The sequence below is a fragment of the Spermophilus citellus genome, assembly GCF_964194105.1.
Source record: "Spermophilus citellus genome assembly, chromosome: 5".
In the NCBI taxonomy this organism is placed as follows: Eukaryota; Metazoa; Chordata; class Mammalia; order Rodentia; family Sciuridae; genus Spermophilus; species Spermophilus citellus.
In genome coordinates, this window is record NC_138186.1 from 164,131,343 (window position 1) to 164,150,916 (window position 19,574).

General features: G+C 37.2%; 1 protein-coding gene across 3 annotated transcripts in view; it reads left to right on the top strand.

The window, feature by feature from the left end:
- The window catches only part of ARID1B (AT-rich interaction domain 1B), a 409,511-nt gene that overhangs the window by 150,814 nt on the left and 239,123 nt on the right, over positions 1 to 19,574 (top strand). For all 3 annotated transcript variants that reach the window (XM_081296020.1, XM_081296019.1, XM_081296021.1), the window contains exon 4: positions 2,434 to 2,544. In XM_081296020.1, the coding sequence (XP_081152146.1) occupies positions 2,434 to 2,544 (111 nt within the window). The remainder of the gene's footprint in view (positions 1 to 2,433; positions 2,545 to 19,574) is intronic.

Genomic DNA, 19,574 nt, shown 5'->3' on the forward strand with positions numbered 1-19,574 from the left:
TGCCAACACCGATTGAACTGACAGGGAAGGAGAGAAAATTTTATTTTATTTCTCTTTCTTTTTTGGGGTGAGGGGAATTCCAGTTAGAAACTGGTTTTTCAACCTTGTGCCGGCTGAGACTTGCTGTAATAAATCCTTAGCTTTGTGGCCTTCTGTTTCACTTCAGGTGCAGATGATAAGTAGAATGTTTAGTATCTGAGCCAACGTCAAGAAGTAGCTAGGGAGCTGGTGTACAGGAAGTGCGGTGTGGCATCACATTATATACTGCTCCTCCAGCACAGTGCTGAGAGTATGCATCCTGCAAAAATATTCTACAGGATGCCAGAAAGCCCATGTAAACAATACGTTTCTGGTCCCTCTGCAGGTTTTTGGGGTTTGCTTTGTTCCCCACTCTTGATTTATTTTTTATTGTGGTTTTGTGGAGAAAACTATGCCACATGAGCATGTGGACTGCTGTGCATGAGTGGTTATTGGTTTTGCTGCTGGGCATGGTGGCATATGCCTGTAATCCCAGCAGCTGGGGAGGCTGAGGCAGGAGGATCGGGAGTTCAAAGCCAGTCTTGGCAACTTTGTGAGTCCCTAAGCAACTCAGCAAGACCCTGTCTCTAAATAAAATATAAAAAATTCCTGGGGATGTGACTCAGTGGGTTCAATCCCCAGTATCACCCCCACCCCCATGATGGTCTTTTGTGGGTAATTAAAGGAGCACATTAAGTGTCAGTTGATAATAAAATTTTCATAATTAATTAATTATTATTATTATTATTTTTATCTTTTTCTTTGGGGTCGCTGTGAGGGCTCCTCTGACCTTAAGGGTCCTCAGAAAGAGAGAGAGCGAGAGCATGCGCTGACCCCTTTTGTTGAGAAAAGCTGTTTAAATGAGGCAAGGGGCCAGGTTTCAGGGGGCTGAGTATCTTCATAATGTCCACTGGGAGCCGGTTGACTGACACCTGGGAGGCCACACCCAAGGGCACAGTAAGAGAAGGGGACACACACAAGGCACTTCCATGGAAGATTCTATGCTAAACAGGGCAAGGGGTTAGATTACAAAGGAACAGGTGAGCGTAGCTTCACCCATGGGGCTGTAGCAAGACACACCCATGCACAAGGCACCGACCCTCGCACCCAAGAAGGGTGCCACATTTCTGCGACTGAGCGCCTCAGCACCCAGCCTGGGAGTGTAACTCAGTCATGTGTAAGGTTGGCCTCCCACATATTCCCCCTTTCTTAATATACAAAAAGAATGTAACTGGGAAGTTTTATCTTTCAGTCACTTGACTCTTGGTCCAAGGTCATCACAATCTGGTATTGAAACACAAAAAGAATTAGTAGAAAACATATCTTCACTACACAATTAGTAGAAAACATATCATCTTTATAACACAATCAACACAATAAACTTGGATTATTATTACTTTGCCAAACACTTATCAGAAGATTTTTAATCTTTTCCTAATTTTATTGGAACATATTGTTTTTGGCCATAGTAACAGACATTTTCATTGCCATGGCATTTAGGCCTCTCCGTAAACCACAGAGCAAGGGGCCCACTCACATTATTTATTTGTCTCTCCATAAACCACAGAGCAAAGGGCTCACTCACATTATTTATTACATTGTCTTCTAGAACATCATTACTTAGTTCTCATCTTTCCATCAGCACTTATCTGAACATGAAGGATCTTGGAAGTAATTTAAGTCAAACATTAAGTAAATCAGAGTTAAGAAAAAAAATGATAAATACCCTATAGCCTGTAAAAATACAACTTATTGTATCATTAGTTATTGCCAGCTAATATTTCAGAGCTATAATATGCTGAAGTTAATATTAAGGCTTTAAAACAGGTGTATGTCAATTAACCAGACCTAGGCAAACTGCTGGTCTCATAATCCCCAAAGTGACTACTTTAAATATTATTCCTTGTTTATTCAATTGCAGCCTTTGTGGCTATGTCTTAAAACTTACAATGTATAGATTTACTTAATGTTTGACATAATTAATTAATTTTTTGAGGTAATATTAAAGGCAGTTTGACCAAAATCAGAATTAAATAATACAACTCAACTCCTGAATTAAGCAACAGTGTGGTCTTGTTCTGCAAGAGTTTGGCTGCAGTTGACTCTTCCTCCTCCTCTTTTACTGACGGGTCACCCTCCTGTAAAACTCAAATGCAATGCTCAGTTTATAAGGCTTAATGAAAAAACCAGCTAATTTTATATATGTATTTTGTTCTGCTATTGATTCACTCACTGTTTCTTTATTTTTTGCTTTCAACAAAGTGCTAAAGAAATCACAGGTGTAATGTATTTACATATTAGCGAAAATGTAATATTACTTGATACTGTGAAAAATTTTTGCTTCATTTTGATTACTGAAGAAATTTAAAATTCACTGAAATATTTATGAAATATTTTGTATTTGTATTTGTTTAGGACATGTCTCAGGAAGGCTATGGAACTAGATCTCAATCTTCTCTGGCCCCAGGAAAGCCAAATCATGAAGACTTGAATTTAATACAGCAAGAAAGACCATCAAGTTTACCAGTAAGACCTTAATTTGCTGATTTGGAAATGTAATGAGTTAAAGATTTTTTAAAAGAACTATTATTTTTTTACTTCATATTATCACATGGAACAGAAGTTTCCAGGTTTCAGATATATTTTGTGATTTATTAATTTTTTTGTAGGGCTTAATTCTTAGGAGCACTATAGTTCTGGATGAGTTTATTCCACTTGTAGGAATGGACATCTTTTGGGTAGGTTTTATTTGGCTGGTTGGTGTGTGTGCAGGCAGGTATTTCTGTGGTTCAATTGAGGTTTTTTTTTTTGTTTGTTTGTTTGTTTGTTTAGCTTGTTGCTTTTTGATAGAGATACAAAGTAGGGGTCTGTGTACGATGGAAACTTAAATTCCCACTGTGCAAAGTATATAAATGGTAGAAAAACATCTGATACTAATTTGAATTATTCTGGGACTTTACATTTCTATGTAAATGCCACATCACCCAAAAGAAAGTAATTTAGTAAAAAATTTGACAAATCAGCTTGTAAAGCATTTTCATCTGCAACTGGTAAAATGGTGATTGGGTTATATATTAGTAAGAGTAACGGATACAACGTATCATAGTGATGCCTGAAAATAATTCATTTTTACTTTATTTGCTTTTTAATAGAGAACCTAATTTAAATGAGGTTTTCTTTATTAACTAAAATAAGTCTGTACAAAGTAAATATTTTGCATTTATTTTCTTGTTAAAGTATTGTGACCTGAAGAATCATTGTTACTACTTAATTTCTGCTAAGGTTTGTTTAAGATGGAAGTTCATGATAGTTATTATTTTAATTTTGAATTTCAACTGTCTTGGCACTAAATAAAACTCGTCATATTCTTTCCAAATATCTGAGAACAAGCATTTGTAATGCATATGTGTTAGTGTGACGTGTAGCGTGCATAAGGCACCCATTTTATGTTATACACATAACCTTAGAAGAAGGTAAGTGAGGGCTGCATGAGGTGCACGTCTGGGCATCCACTGCACATGGTTTTGAAATCATAATCTTGATATATAGATTTTTATTTCTTTGGTGGGAGGGGGTAAAATTTATTACGGTCTTGTTTTGAAAGTTGGAGTATTGTCTAGTTACTTGGTTTTTTGAAGGAATGAAAAAGGTAATGGAATCTGTTTTATACTAGAGGCTTTGCAAAGCAGATAATTATAGGTTGGTAAGAATGTAGAGAGTGTGTGAAACACATGCACACTGTTCGTAAATTCAGCATTTGCTGAGTATTTGGAAATTGGCTTGTGGTTTTATGAAATTTAAATTGATTCATGGGAAGCAGGTGGACAGTGAATTTCACTTTTTTCCTCACTTGTTGTTTATTGTTATTGGCACCTAAGTTTGTAGGGTTGTCATTGCTGCTGATTGGTACTGTGACACAGGTTGGAAAAAAAATTTTTTTTAAATATTTTTTAGTTGTTGATGATCTTTATTTTATTTATTTGTATGTGGTGCTGAGAATCGAACCCAGTGTGTCATGCATGCTAGGCAAGCGCGCTTCCACTGAGCCAATCCCAGCCCCCAGGTTGGAAAATTTGTCATAAGTTGGTAGCAATTTTCTACATATTCTTAAGCATGGTGTACAGCATGTACTACTGTTTATTTCCATTCAAGAACTTTAGTGTCTCTCCCTAGTGTACATACAGTTCTTGTCATAGCTCAGTTTGCAATGAATGGGTGACATCCACTAACTCTACAACGTAGCTGGGGTTGGAACCAGGTCCTCTGCTCCAGTGAAATGTACTTAAGAGGCTGGCTCAGGGACAGATGCTTTATAAATTAATTACTTGAAAAGAAGATGAAAGTATTTGGAGAAGTAAAATAATATATTCATCAAAAATTGAATTTTTTCTGAATTTCTATTCATTGTCTGCATGTATATGATGACTGTCTTCACAGTGATCACCTGCCTCTCAGGGGTACGTGTAGGTGCAGATTTTGTTATGAAGTCCTTACAATAAGAAATACCAATTATGGTGTTATTCTTTCTTTCTCGTTTTCTTTTATTTTCTAACTCAGTTAACCAGGAGGCTGATAGACTCAAAAGCACTTTAAATTACATTTCAGTGATTTTTTTTTTTTTTTAAGAGACCAAGGTTCCCAGGATTTATGGCTAGTACATAGAAGCCAGTTACTGCATAGAGAACAAGCTGTAGATTAGCCAGTGAATCTAAAGCCCAGGTCTGCTGGGATTAACATTGGCTTTATTTAGATGAGCTTTAGTGCATCATTTTTCTTCACTAGGGTTTTACGTGTGCAAGAAGTTTCTATATGGGGTTTACATATCTGTTTTTGTTTACATGTATGCTTTTTGTTCATGAACTGCACATAATTTAAGATGATTATGGCTTCCGGGAGCCATTCATTGGTGTTCACTTATGGCTCTAATATGTATTTTCACAGCATCACTTTTATTAAATACTTCATTCTCTAGCTTGGCCCCGTTGATTCCACAGGGACTGGAAGCTGTTGTAATCTTGGCTGGATTGGCCATTGGATCCTCAGTATTGCTACTCTTAAAGCCGTACTTTCAAGTGCCAGTCGCATATATTTTGTCATTTTACTTAAACACAACACATGCTATTTGTACCTCTGGTTTTGTAACTTGGATTTAAGTAAGTTAGAAGCCTTAACCTTTTAAAAAATATAGAACAGTGATTCTAATATGTAATTTTGTGTCCATTATATGTGAGACTTTTAACAAATATGTTTCCCAAATTGTTATTTCATAATTTTTTTTGCTTACATTGAAATAGATTTTGTAACATTTCTCTATGCAGTCATATTTTTTTTCCTCCAGCATGTTTGTTACATGGTTGTCAACTTTTCATAACAAATCAGGATGTTCCCAATATCCTTACAATAGATCTATAATTTGATCTCTCAGATCTTCTTCTTACCATGCTTGAAGTTGTGTGCTTTGTATATCCTTAAGTTCCTGTGATCTTCAGTAGCTAATGCAGTTGTGTTTTCCAGCTGACTTAGCTGGATTCTCATATTGTCCACAGAAAGCAAAGAACTGATACATTAATATGCATTCTCTTGTCTTGGGCCATGACCAGTACTGTTTGCTTTTTGCTTAACAGACTCAGACCTAATCTCAGAACAAATATCCCTTGAATTGCCCACTTACTTCAGTACCTTCTCAACATACAGCCTTTCCCTGCTGAGCAAGATAGGTCAGTCTGTATTCCTTAGTATTTCCATTATTAATGAATCTTAGCATATAGGACAATATATGAAAATTAGCTTGAAGAGCTGCCTTACATTAGGGAATTATCACTTAAATTTGAGCACAATTTGTGTTTTTTCTTTACCTCTAATTTTATAGGAAATGAAGCCAAAATTTAAGCAAAATACACAGTGGAAGTTCTAAAAGATGCTGTAACTTTTTTACTCCTTTATTTTTTAAAATATTTTTTTTTTAGTTGAGAGACTTTTATTTTATTGTTTTTTAAAATTTAATTATTTAATTATATACTGAGAATCGAACCCAGTGCCTCACACATGCCAGACAAGTGTGCTACTGCTGAGCCCCAGCCCCAGCCCCAGCCCCTTACTCCTTTATTTTATAAACATTGAGTATATCTGCCAAGTATGATTTAGTACACTTTGTTTTGTTAAATCTTCATCTCTTGTGACATTTGTCAGTCATCTTTTTACTACTTACTTTTATAACTATCTTGGCTCCTTGGTTTAAACTGGGATCCTTTCTTGGTATTAATTGTGTTATATTCAGTAAATATTTTCTTAATGTATATAAAATTATTTTGGAATAAACTCTTCCCCTTGTTTCAGAATTATCTTTTAATAGCTTAGGAATCTTTTTCATGGTGTTAAATTGACACGAGGAAAGCCCCTGCCCTCTGCATGCTAATGACACCAGAATATGGGTGTGATAGCAGCACTGGCAAGAGGGTACCATTTTTTTTTCTTAATATTTATTTTTTTAGTTATAGAACACAATACTCTTATTTATTTATTTTTATGTGGTGCTGAGGATCAAACCCAGGGCCCTCGCACGTGCTAGGTGAGTGCTCTACCATTGAGCCACAATCCCAGCCCCAAGAGAGTACCATTCTTAAAACAATTTTGGTTTTTTCAAATGGTCCTTACTTTAACCTTGGTAACCTTAAGTTTGAAAACAAGAGGTGAATACTTTGGATAATTAAGCTTAAAAAAAAAAAGCAAAAGCCATTCTTTTCTTAGTGATATGTTTTTTATTTAAAATATGTAAAAAATTAATTGACAGAAACAATCATAATTTCAACAAGTATAGTACAGGTAGATAAGTTCTTAATAGAATACTTATAAACATGTTTAAAAGGAAGTAAAAAATGAAGGTTTTCAGCAAAACAGTGCTTCAGGGATTAAAGAGTTGTTAATATTCCCCAGTTTAGAAATAACTAATTTGTTTTATCTTGCAGAGAGCTGGCACTGGTTTGCATCTCATGGGTGGTGGTAACTCTGTTCACCCAGGTCATGTTGGTATGGCTGTGTGCTCTGCTACGACTTGTGTGCTGACTGTAAAGCCTGGCTGTACTGGGAGGCCCATCAGGTCTTTCAAAGCCTCTTCCCTGTCCTTTTGTCCCTATATGGGAATATCTAAGGAGGTTGACATGAAAAGAGGGGTCTTCCCGAGTTAAGTGAAAACCTAAGTGGGAAAAAGTGCTCATGACACTTTTGTGTAGTTTGTCATTGGAAGGAAATACTGGGCTTCAGATAGAACAAATGTTTTTTGCCCTTTGTGAATGGAAACGGGTGGTAAATACTGGTAATTCTTTGAAACGGAGATGTTAAACAGAATATTGGAAGCCTGAAAGAGAATGATTAGAAAACTGTTATTTCCAAGAATTATCTTCAGGGAGTTAGCCATTAGCAGTAAAGAACACAGTTTTTGCCTTTAATCAAAGAGGAATACTCCTATTGGGGTTTTATTTGTTTCTTTGTTTTAGTCTGTAATGTTACTGGTGAAAGGGAAGATATGAATATTGATGGTATGTTAATAGGAATATTTGTAGATTTGTTAATAGATTTGCTTTGATTGGAAACTATTGAGAAATGCTGGGCAAAGCAACTTTTTAACTGGGTTTTGCTTTTTATCAAGTTCTAGATGGTAATCCACAGAAATATAAGTTGAGACTATGTTCAACCTGTTATGTTAGTTTGGCAGGTTTTTGCAGAAGTTAAAAATCTACCAGATGTATGGCTGCTGAATGAACTCTTTTTAAACTTTTTTATTTGTAGCTTGAACTTGATTTAAATAGCTGTCATTAAAAGGTTAATAGTGTAGCTGTCTTTCATTGATTGATCCTTCTCAAATCGTTCTAAATGTTTAAAATATTAAAAGCTAATGAAAGAGAAATCTCAACTGTTATCCAGCTTCTCTCAGAGTTCAGGCATGAATGATACCTGCGCAGCAGAAGACCTAAGTTGCTTGTCATGCTCCCTGGGCTCCAAGAGCAAGGTGTCTGAGAGTCCTAGAGGGAGCCTGGGCCCTATAAAATGGCAGCCTTCAGGGCACGAGGGTTGGAGTGCCTTTGCAGGCTAGGGCTGCTGCATCTGCTGGAACATCTGCATACGTGCTTAGTTATTTACAAAGTTTTAAACTGAAGGTACAGACTTGTTTTGATGTTTTAGGGAAATTTTAAAGGGAACATACAGTACTTCAGTTTCTTAGGATTTCCTGTGTTCTGGAATCTAATTTTAGTTGTATTTTATGTGGAAGCATTAATTCTTTTTTTAAAAAAATTTTTAATTGTGGTTGGACACAATACCTTTATTTTATTTGTTTATGTGGTGCTGAGGATCGAGCCCGGGGCCTCGCACATGTTAGGCAAGCACTCTACCGCTGAGCCACAACCCCAGCCCGCATTAATTCTTTTTTAATCAAAGTTAAGAAGCACATGTAAGGGCCCTACCTGGGAAAAGTGACTCTGATAAATGTTTGTTTTCCAACTGGATTATTTCGTTAAGATGTGATATTCTGTAACTTTATTTTCTAGGAAATATTCATGGCAGTGGTAGTCATTTTGAAATTAGAGGACAACTTGAGCTTGAACAAATTTGGATGTGGGAAGGCATGTGTCTCTTTCAAAACAGTATGCCAACTTGAATTTTATTTGTTCTGTAAATTAACATTAAATGAAATCTCAATAGTTTGAAATTCTTCCAGGAAATAAAGGGACTAAATATAAGGAAAACCTTGAATAAACTAATATTTAATATTTACATATAAACACAGAGTGTTACCAAATTGACATCTTCAGCCCTGGTAAAATCACTGGATACATTAATTATTTTTGGTATGATGGTATCACATCTAGGGCTTCGTGCATGCTGGGCAAGCACTCTACCAGTGAGTTACACCCCCAGCTCCAAAGTGAGGTAGTTCTGAATTCCGTGTAGTGGAGACATTTGCTTAGTGGTAATACATTAACTTAAAAAAATGTTAAAAATCTTAAAAACTTCTTAATTAAGCATAACCCTACAAACTTTTCCATGTAATATTCTGAAGACTTCTATTTTAAATATGGGGGGAAATTAATTTCAGGCCATTTTGTAGGACTATCAATTAGTTCCTAAAAATTAATGAAGGAGTACTATGAAAAAATAGACACAAGACAGAATTGAAGATTAAGAAAGGCTGAAACCTAACTGATTTGCAGGATATTAGTTTGATAATAGAAGGATAATGGTGACATGTAGTTGAAAAATGAGGCTCATTAAGGAATGATAAATGCAGATATACCTAGCTAGTAGAAAAAGTCAGTACACTGTCTTTTTGCCCAACAAATGGAAGCCTGACAGGCTTTGACCCAACTTGGGGCTCTTGGGATGACCTAGATGAGGCCACAGAGGAACACTCTGTGGACACCTGGGCTGCCAGCAACTCCCAGGTTCACCTCAGCACCCACCTGTGCATGCCTGTCATATGCCCCTCTGGTCAGCAGACAGAGAAGGGACCACGGGATCGGGGAGCATTAGAGGGCCTGAGGCAGGAGGCAGGCTTGCTCCCATGGCAGGCTCACAGGAGGGTCACACCTGAAGCATTCCTGGTCTTTTCTTATTTTAGGAAGACACTCTTCCCCCCCATTCCCCACCTCCCCAGTGCACTGGGTACTCTTCTGCCCCTGGTGCCCTTCCCTCTTCAGAGGGTGGCTCTCCACTGCCACTCCCCTGGGCCAGGTGGGCAGTGGCCACCCGGAGGTGGTGAAAGCATTTTTTTCCCCATATTATTCCTTCTTTGATGGGAAATAGCTCTTAATTTACAGATTTTCACTTGTAGGGAATGGAAGGAGCACATCTGCTTCATATAACTGGGAGTGTATAGGCAACGGGAGCTCGTAGCGGCGTCTGAAGACTGGTTATTGGCTTTCGTGTTTCTTTGGGCCTGCAAGTAACCATTTTTAATATTAACTGTCACTTGAGGAGAAGAAATAGATACACTTAGCGAAAGTTCTGCCTGAGCCAAAATTTTCTATTCTTCCGTCACAATGTAGGATTTTAGAGGTGTCTCTTTCTCATCTTTTTCTTTTGCCTTCTCTAAATTGTTGTAAAATAACTGAATGGTCTTGTTTTCCTTTGTTTGGGTCAAGAAATTTTAGCTGAAAATTGTTACTGTGTGAAAGAAGATTATTGACTCAACAAGCCTTCAATTTTCCGTGAGTAACACTCCCACCCCCTAGCTTCGGGAACATGCCGTGCATGCATTCTATTTTAAAATACAGACTGTAATTTAAAACAGGCAGTTTGATGCCCCACTGAACTTTGTTTAAGCCTGGAATAAAAGAGAGAAAAGCTTTAAGCCACAAAAAAGTGACTAAGCTTTCTCAACTAGTTTTCTTCATAATGCATCTATTCAAAAAGAAAACCTTCCAGGTACTACTGTTATGCCTTTCCACAGTACCTAAATTTTACCCATTTTTTTAAAACTATGATGTGTGCATCTTTTCACTGTGTTTCATTATCCTTTGAATTTCTGTAAAGTCCTCAGAGTAGTATTCACTTATGGTGGAGTTGATGTGCATGTAGTACATGCTCAGTGCATGTGAAGAATACTAATTCTAAATTATATAAATAAATACTGATTCTAAAATATATAGTTTTTAGCATTCACTTATTGATTGATGATTTTCTAGGGGTTTCTCGATTTAAACAATATCTGATTATTAGACTAGAATGACATGAATATTTAGCTATGATATTATTTATCATCATACATATCATTATAAAAATTGTTGAAAGTGGTTTACATAGTTGATCTTCTTTCCTCCTCACAAAAATGAGTGGGAGAACAGTGGCCACACTGTCTTGGCGGGGAGGTCTGTTCTAAGGAGGGTGATCAGGCAGACTGCGCCCCATCTCCTCTGAACTTGTGGTGCTGAGCAATTTCCGTTTCTAAGGGACTTTTCCTTCTCAGAAAATTGACTAAGTTAGATTTAGGAACCCCAAAACACCTTCCAGCTAAATTTTATATGAAAAGCCATCTTTATTATGTAAGAAACAGTACTGATAATAAAAATGAACTTTTCTCTGCTTTTGAGGCAGGTGCCTTGAAATCTTAAAACAAAAACAAACAAAATCCCCAAACGGCTCTTTTCATGCCTCTTGGTGGCCACCCTCCCATCTTGGGTGCCCCTTTGTAATGGGAGTCTTGAACTTGTTCAAGGACTTTGGCCATGGGAGAGGCATGTACCTTCTGTGGACTCTTTTTTTCTGTAACATCCAGCAACTGCAGAGGTCCCCTCTCCCCTCCCTGTGTGATTCAGTTTGGAAGTCCTGATGTGCTTGTGTCTAGGAAAATCTAGGGGAAAGGAGACGAGTTCATGGGAAATGTCTAGAAGAAAGCATCTGTACCAGGTGTCTTTTTGAGTGCCTGATGAAGTGGAAGGTCAAAAAGTAAATACAGGAAGAAACTGCGGGACTCTGAAGTCCAAGCTTTGCAGGTCAGAGGCTCACAATGTCAAGGACACCAGGTGGAGAGAGTTTTCTGAACCAAGATGATCATGAAGTGGTTGGTTTTAATTTCTTGCTGGTAGAGAAAGCCCTGCGATCTCTGTTCACTTCTAACACTCCAGGTTTATTTCCTTGGTTGTTCTATAAAGTAACACTGTGCTTTTTAAAGGGGAGATTTACCATGAATGGAAATTGAGCACCTCAGCGACATGAAAACTGCCATTGTCTTTAATGGAACTTGAGCCAGTTTCCTGGGTAATGCCCCACCCCCCATTTCTGTGTATTGCATGTGTCTTTGTCTTCTGTGTCTCCCACTTTTTCTTTTTCTTTTTCTTTCTTTGGCACTCACTGGCTTTGATTTGGGTAAAGTGATGTGTTACTAATTATCTTACTCTTTTTTTGTGAGAGAGTAAGGTAGTAACTTTTTGGCCAGTGGCAGATGTAAGTGTGTCCTCTGTAAAGCAGAGAGACTGAGAGTCTGGGTCCAGGAAAGGGACAGTGATTGTCCTACCCAAAACCTCTACTCCAGCAGTCTTTGATGTTTTTAAATTTTCCAACTTGAGTAGGTGTCTTCCCTGGTCTTTACTTTCCATGGGTATTGGTAGCTGAAGAGCACAGTGTCTGTGGACGTTTTCTGATGACCAGGAAAATGTGTGCTTGGCCTTTTATAACTATGCCAGCTGTGCAGAAAATTTGACTTCAGAATAGCAATATTTTCAAGAGTCTTTTATGTAAGTTAAAATTCAGTTAATGAACTGTGGAAACTACTTGTAAAAGAAGAATAAATATTCCTGGAATATAGTTCTTGCAGACATCTTAGGTGTAGGGGCATGAGCTTCCCTCCAGCTGCCCCTCTTCTCATATAGTTTGATGTCTGGGACGTTCACCGTACCAAGATAAGTGAGTTTACTTATGCAAATCCTTCATTTTCAAAATGCCACCACTACTGCTGGAGGCAGGGAGGCAGTGTCAGAGTGTTAGCTCACCAGTGAGGTTCAATCTGGCTGATAAAAAGCAGTGGCAGCCAGATTCAGAGGAAGAAATTATCCAAATAAAGGGAGGGCTTGTGAATTAAGTATGCTTTTCAGGGTGTGTATGTGATGGTGTCAGTGACAAACACAGGGAAATGGTGGAAGTTGGTTCAGAAGAGAAAAGAGTGTCCAGGGATTTTATGACATTAAAAGCAAGTTCTGAATAGCTTTTCTTATATTCTAAGACTTCTAACAATCTAATGTATGAAATATGATATGTCAAGAGCTTTGTAATGTTGTGAACAACCAATAAAATAAAAAAGAGAAATAAAAAAAAAAGGAAGCAATGTATTTTCCTTGCCTTGGGCAGAGACATTTCTTTATACTGTTTTATTTGGCACACTTTTGAATGATTTAGCACTATGTTCTTATACGAATTTATTTTGGAGGAACATTTCTTAGTTTAATTTATAATTATAAAGTATAATTTTATCTTAGTTTTACTCATTAATTTTACTCATAATTTTACCTTCCTTTAAATATTTTTGAGTATGTGCTCATGAGTCTACCATACAAATTTTGTGACTGTATGTGCGTGTGGGGTAATCATGGTAGGAAACCTAGCTTTCTAACATTTTTGGTGACAGGGTGGGGGGACAGTGCTAGGAATTGAACCTACAGGGCTTCACATGTGCCAGACGCCAGGCAAGCACTTTACCACTAAGCTGTTTTTCAAAAGATGTTCTTAATTTGTAGAGATGAGCATAGTGTTGTATTTGAATCCCAGCAAAGAAAGTGGGCCTCAGAGAGATTACTCTGAACTCCCACAGGGGTTTCCCCCCCCCCCCCCGCCGCCCCCTCCCTCATTCATACTTTCTTTCTAAATAAAGCCCTTTCCCCACTTTTTCTTCATTTTTAATAAAGAATTCTTGTTTTACTCACTACATGGAGAGCAAAGGTTTTTCTTTAGGGATGAAGAGAAAAACTTCTGGCTTATTATTTTATTTTATTTTTTTAAATTACATCCTTGCTAAAGATGAAACATTGTAGTAGCCAAAGACAATTTATGGAACAAGACAAAAATGAATATTAACAAATTTTTAACACGAGTATATTTTCATGTATTTAATGTGATTCAGTTTTGTTTATTTGTGTGTTTGTTTGTATGGAGCTCAAATTCCTAGGTGTGAAAACAGAGTCACACATGGGAGGAAGCTTCCCTAGAAGCTGGAGTGGCCATCTCAATGAGTCTGTCACTCACTCATTCTATTCATTACAGCTCCTTAGTGTCCTTGTTCCTGAACATGTTCCCTCCATAGCATCCTGTTCACAGGCAAAGCTAAGACCCTCAGTCCTTTGAAATAAAGCCATTTCCCCCATTTTGGTCAAAATGATCAGTGTTCTTGAATAAGTAAAATGTGTTCAAATTTCCCCTATAAATATTTTTTATTTTTTATAGTATCTGCATTTATGCTTTTCTTTAGCCAGCATATCCAGATGTTGACATCTTCAGTTCAAGGCACAAGTTCTCACGTTACATTTAACAATCATGTGTTGATTGTCTCTTATGTTAAAATTTGTATATTAGATGTAGGTATAATAAATGAAAAACTTTTGAGTTATTTCACTAGTTTTAAATTTTTTTAAACTAGACCACATTTAGAAATAAGAAATCAACAAGAAGATGTATCTATTTTCAGGATGCCTATTTTCAAGTTATTTAAAATATTTCAACATTCTCTTTTTATGAACCATCTTCATATTGCAGGATTCATACCTGCAGCACTTGTAACTTGACAGAAATGCTTTGCCATTTTGTGGAGGTCGTGACTGAAGATCTAAGAGCTCTGATGACACTATCAAAATTATGGTTGTATCCTTTTAGTCGAATTTCAGGTGTGTCAGTTGTGTGTCTTCAGTGCTCCTGACTTCAGGGGAGGAATGATGTCCCTGTACCTGGCGGTCAAGTCAGGAGCATGTCGCATTCTTATACTACTTTCTTGCCAGCTTAATTGGACTTTCCTATTTTTTATAATGATGAAAATAAGATATTAAAGTTCTCGCCAATCTTTGATATAATTCTGACCCATTTGAGGGTATGAGCTTTTAAAATGTGAGCTGAGCAAGCGTGGTGGCTCTTGCCTGCAATCCCAGCTACTCTAGAGGCTGAGGCAGGACACCTGGGACCAGGAGTTTGACACCAGCCTGTGCAGCATAATAAGACCCGGTTTCATAAAATCAAGGTAGAGCAAAATATATGTGAATGTAGAGGTGATGGTTGTCAGCGCCCTCACTTGCAGCCCAGTGGCTTCGCCTTGAACACTGCATTTAGAGGAGAACAATAGCACAAAACTCTCCAGTTTAGTACGTGCCCTGTACAGAAGTGCTCTCTCAGTAAGGCTCAGTTCTTACTCTTGTTTTGCCCTCTACCTTTTTTGAAATTGTATTTAGTTTCTAGGGCTATTAGGGTTGCTTGCTTGTCCAATCAAACCCCACTGAGTCTCAGATTCCTTTTCTAGGAACAAGAGAACCTCTTCAGAAGGCCATTGAAGGGTCACGGAAATGTGAATGCCCAACTCTCGGCTGAAATTTTGCCTCATCAACTCTTAGACTGCTGCTCCTAGTTGAACCCCATACTACATACCTCTTTGGTTGCAGAGTTCATTAGTGTGAACACTGCTGGGATTCTTCTGTGTTCATTTTGATTTTTATTTACTTCTTTATAGAAGAAACAATATAAATGTACCTTTTAAAAAAAAAATTCCAAGGGGAAAAAAATCTTTATTTGGTCACTAAAACTATAAGATTAACTTTAGATACAGAATTAGAAAAACAGTAATTTTATCTTGACATATTTTTTAATGTTTGGCTAAAATATACCTTTTAATAAAACAGAATTTTCCAGTAATTTGCTGCTATGTTTGATTTGCTGAACTACCAAAACCAATGTTATGGGTGGGTCAGTGCAGATGAAGAGGTAACATACTCTAGGGTTCATGTAATGACTAACTTGAAACCACTGAAATATAATAAGTCATTCCAACATATACTAAGTCACTGGCTTATACTTATCTGTGCTCCAGCCTTCATGCCAAGGTTGGACAGGTGTGTTCCCCCTTGGCCTGTGCTTTCCAACCTGTGGTATTATCACTAAGTAGCACAATCACCTAAGAGAAGGCAAAAGCAAACGCTCAGACAGAAAGACCTTCAGTGAAGTATGCTTTAGATAAAGTCCTTAGATTGCTCAGATAGCTTTCAGGTTCCTGGGGCAGACGGCCATGTTGCATAGTGGCAGTCTAGGAGCAGGGTGCTGTGAATGATAGCAGATCTTCAGAGGAGTACTGAAGGTGGTGAGCCAGGAAGTGGCCCCCTAGAGGCATATTTGAGTCAAATACCTTTTTTTGTTGTTCTGTTTTGGTGGTGCTGGGGATGGGCCCCACAGTCTTGTGCAAGCTGAGCAAGTGATGTACCCCTGAGCCTCATCCCCAGTCCTTAAATACCTAACATCATCCTTTGTTTAAAAGGTTCTGTAGGTTCTGTAATATAATTTTATTATTATGGGAAACATACCTATTTGGATTCTTCCCTTTTTTTTTCATCCCAGTTGATTAGATGATATTAAGTAAATATGTTGGAAATCAGGTAGTATTTTGCCAGGACCAGCACCTTGCAGTTTCTTGTCCTTGTCCTGGCTTTCTGACAGTGCTCTTTCAGAGAGTTTTATTGTGTTCAAACCGTACATAAAACCCAATCGTAGCTAGTGAAAAAGTTCCTGGGAAAATTAAGGAGGAAATACACATGACAGTTGACACTGGGTCAATAACGTTTTATTTTTCCTCAACATTTTTATTGACTGTCTTATCATTTCCTTGATATATCATAGTCATCACACCAGTTTTACTATTGAATTTACCTACAAACCTAATTTCTCATTTTAAAAAATTATATGTATATAATATAACTAATCTGACATGTATTTTTCAGTCTCCCTGATGAATTGTTTTAATACTGTGTCATTCTAATATAAAATGTGACCCAGATATTCTGTAATTTAGTGATCAAAATTTTAAAATAAGTTCCTTTATGAAAGGATTTTAAAACAGTCTGAGAAATTCTGCTTTCAACATGTTTCTCTGAGAATTATAAATTGTTCATTTTTTAATTTACCAGTGGCTACTTTTAGTGCAGGACTCTGTGTGGTAGTGTGCTTCCATGTCCTGTGATGTTTTCATATAGGGTTTGAAACTTTGGGGCTTCTAAAAGGATTTTAGCTGACCTATAGTAAAACATTTGTATAAATAAAGACTACTTAAGTAGATTATAAATTGTTAAAAACTTTTTTGAAAAACAGAGAAGCAAACCTTGATAATGCAGTTGCCATGAATGATTATTAAATTTAAGGCTGCATTTCCACTCCCATGGTAAAAATCGAGGTTACATAATGATTTCTATAAAGTGAAATATGTCATTTCTTAAGGAGGTAATATCATTTTTCTTCTATTATTTTGTAAAATGAAATATTCTATAAAGAAACATAAAATACTGTTGTGAATATAGTGAATAATCATATCAAAATATGGTTTTCTTAAAAAAAAAATACAGTGTTAAAAAAGTTACTTCATGTTATTTGGGATGATTATCCAGGGCCTAAATTAGACCCTGTCACGTAAATGAATGAGTGAGTGACTATTTTTTTCTATAACTTGCTTAACTGCTTTAACTGTCAAAATTATAAATCTAGCAACTGTGTCCAAAGCAGTCATTTATTGAGTCCCATTTTCATTTCATTGTAATTTTTAAAAACAGTCACTTTATAAGCATAACATGTAGCAGGATGAAAACCCATTTAGTAAAGAAATGTTGAATTGTCAACAGATTCCCCCCCCCCCCCCTTTTGGTGGCGGGGCGCGGTACTCAAGGGTAGGTGTGTGGCTGATGTTTATTTTGTAGTTTGGCATTTTTCTGTCATAATTTTCATGGGAGGAGATTGCTGATTCTTTGTTTATAAGATGAGGCCTCAAAATCAATTGGTGAACCCAGTGAAGGCCTGAGTTTTACAGTGAGCATATTCCACTAAGGGCTTAGTAGGCCACTATTGCAATTCTACCTGCAGCAAGGTTTATGTGCTTTATTTTTTATGAACTTCTTAACTTAGGTACATTATAAAATCCAGTTCTGTTCCTTAGGGAGAAAGTGTAAATCCATAGCCCATCTAGCTCCTTTGAAGTTTCATGGGGAGGAAGACAAGAGCCTACTAGATTCCCACCTCTCACTTTTAAGACTTGCTGTGTTGCTCCTTGTCATGTAGGAACTCAGCCTCTGGGTATGCTGCGATGGGATGGGGTGGTGGAAAAGAAGAGCCCGGGGTCAGGCAGACAGCGCTCCTAGAGTTCCGGTGCTTGCTCCGATTCATTCTGCTGACCTAGACAGCTCCTTGTACCTAAAATGCTCTTACAAATGCTGGAGTTTCACAAATGCAGAAGTAGCAGTTAGGGGGTGGTTTTGCAAGTCCCTTGGAACATTCATGCCGATCTTTAGTCACTCTTACTTTGAATGGGAAAGAAGATGGTAGAAACTATTTTTGTTTTCTCCTGGGAGCAAGAAAAAAGGAAGGTGGAACTCTGTACTATGTAATTAAAAACAAAAAACAAAACTGGATTCCATTGAGATTCTTTCTTGTTTACTTTTTGTTTTGCTCTTTCTGTCTCCTGCTGTGTTCGACTAAATGCAAGTCTTCCCCCAGGAATAGGAGAATATGTGGTACAGTCCGCCTCATAACCTTCCTGGATATTTTTATAATTTATCATCAGCTGACACCGCCTGGGTAGAATATTCTTACCACTCCCTCTGGCTGCTGGAAGTCTGAAATTACATCTTTGTCTTTGAAGTCAGGCATACTGTTAGCGTTGCTATGGTGACAGGGTGGGTAATGGCCTCCGCAGACAGGAGATTGGTATTTAGCGTTTAAACGCTGCTGTACACAAGGCCTTGATTTTTAGAGTGGTTACTGAACTATCCCCTTTTAGTAAATGTTTAAAAATTACATTTTTACATGGTCTTACTAGATTAATAGTCATGGTTTATTTCATTTTAACTGCAAGGATAAAAGCATGATTCCATTAAATGGGTAGCTCTTTTCTGTTTTGGTTTATGCATTATTAACGCCGGCTTTCCTGTTTTGCTTGTAACATTTTATAGGCTTTTTCAAACATGCAGTCAGATTTGCTCTGTTGCTCCTTTGTTTTTTGGACTTAACCCATTATCTGCTTGATCTCACACAATTTCTGAGGAGATAAAGTTCTAAGGCATTGTGCTTTAAAAAGTATTAAAAATGAAGTTTTAAAAAGCCAGGTAATGTTGAATCGTGAGTCTTTTCCCCCAGGACGTGTAGCAGTAACTTCATATTAAAAGTGCCCTCCTCTTTCAGGTTCCTGGTTAGCGCCTTGCCTGTGCTGTGCCCTCCTCACATGAGGGCTTGAAGGAGAGACAGATCACAGACATAGGAACTGTGGGACATTTAGAGAAGGTTTAGTTGATGTAACTAGAGGGAACATTCTCACTTATTAAAATCTGTGTGTTCTTAGACCAGATCCTTATACAGGTCCTATGATTTTTGAGATTTATGGCTTATTTAGAAAAAGTGGTGCATCTTAAAGGTTCACGTGGTTTATACAGGTCCCTGCCTACCTGATACATAAATTGCTTCTAATATCATTTTGAATGCCTCATGGTATAGAACTTACCACTTCATGAAGTATTTTAGTTATGCTAATTCAGTTAGAAAATTCATCCTTATATTGAATTGGAATGTTTGCTTGGACCTGGGTTCTACTTCTGTTTTCTTAAACCACACAAATCTAACTCCCTTTTCTAAATGATGGCTCTTTCGATATTTGAAGACAGTTGTTTTTTTTTTTTAATCTTTCTTGTGTTTCAGTATGCTAACTAGGTCTTAACTATTTTCCCCATTATGTGGTTCCAAGTTTCCCTATCCCTCACTTTTTCTTTTCATTTTTAAAAAATATTTTTAAAATTGTCAATGGACCTTTATTTTATTTATTAATTTACTTATATGTGGTACTGAGAATT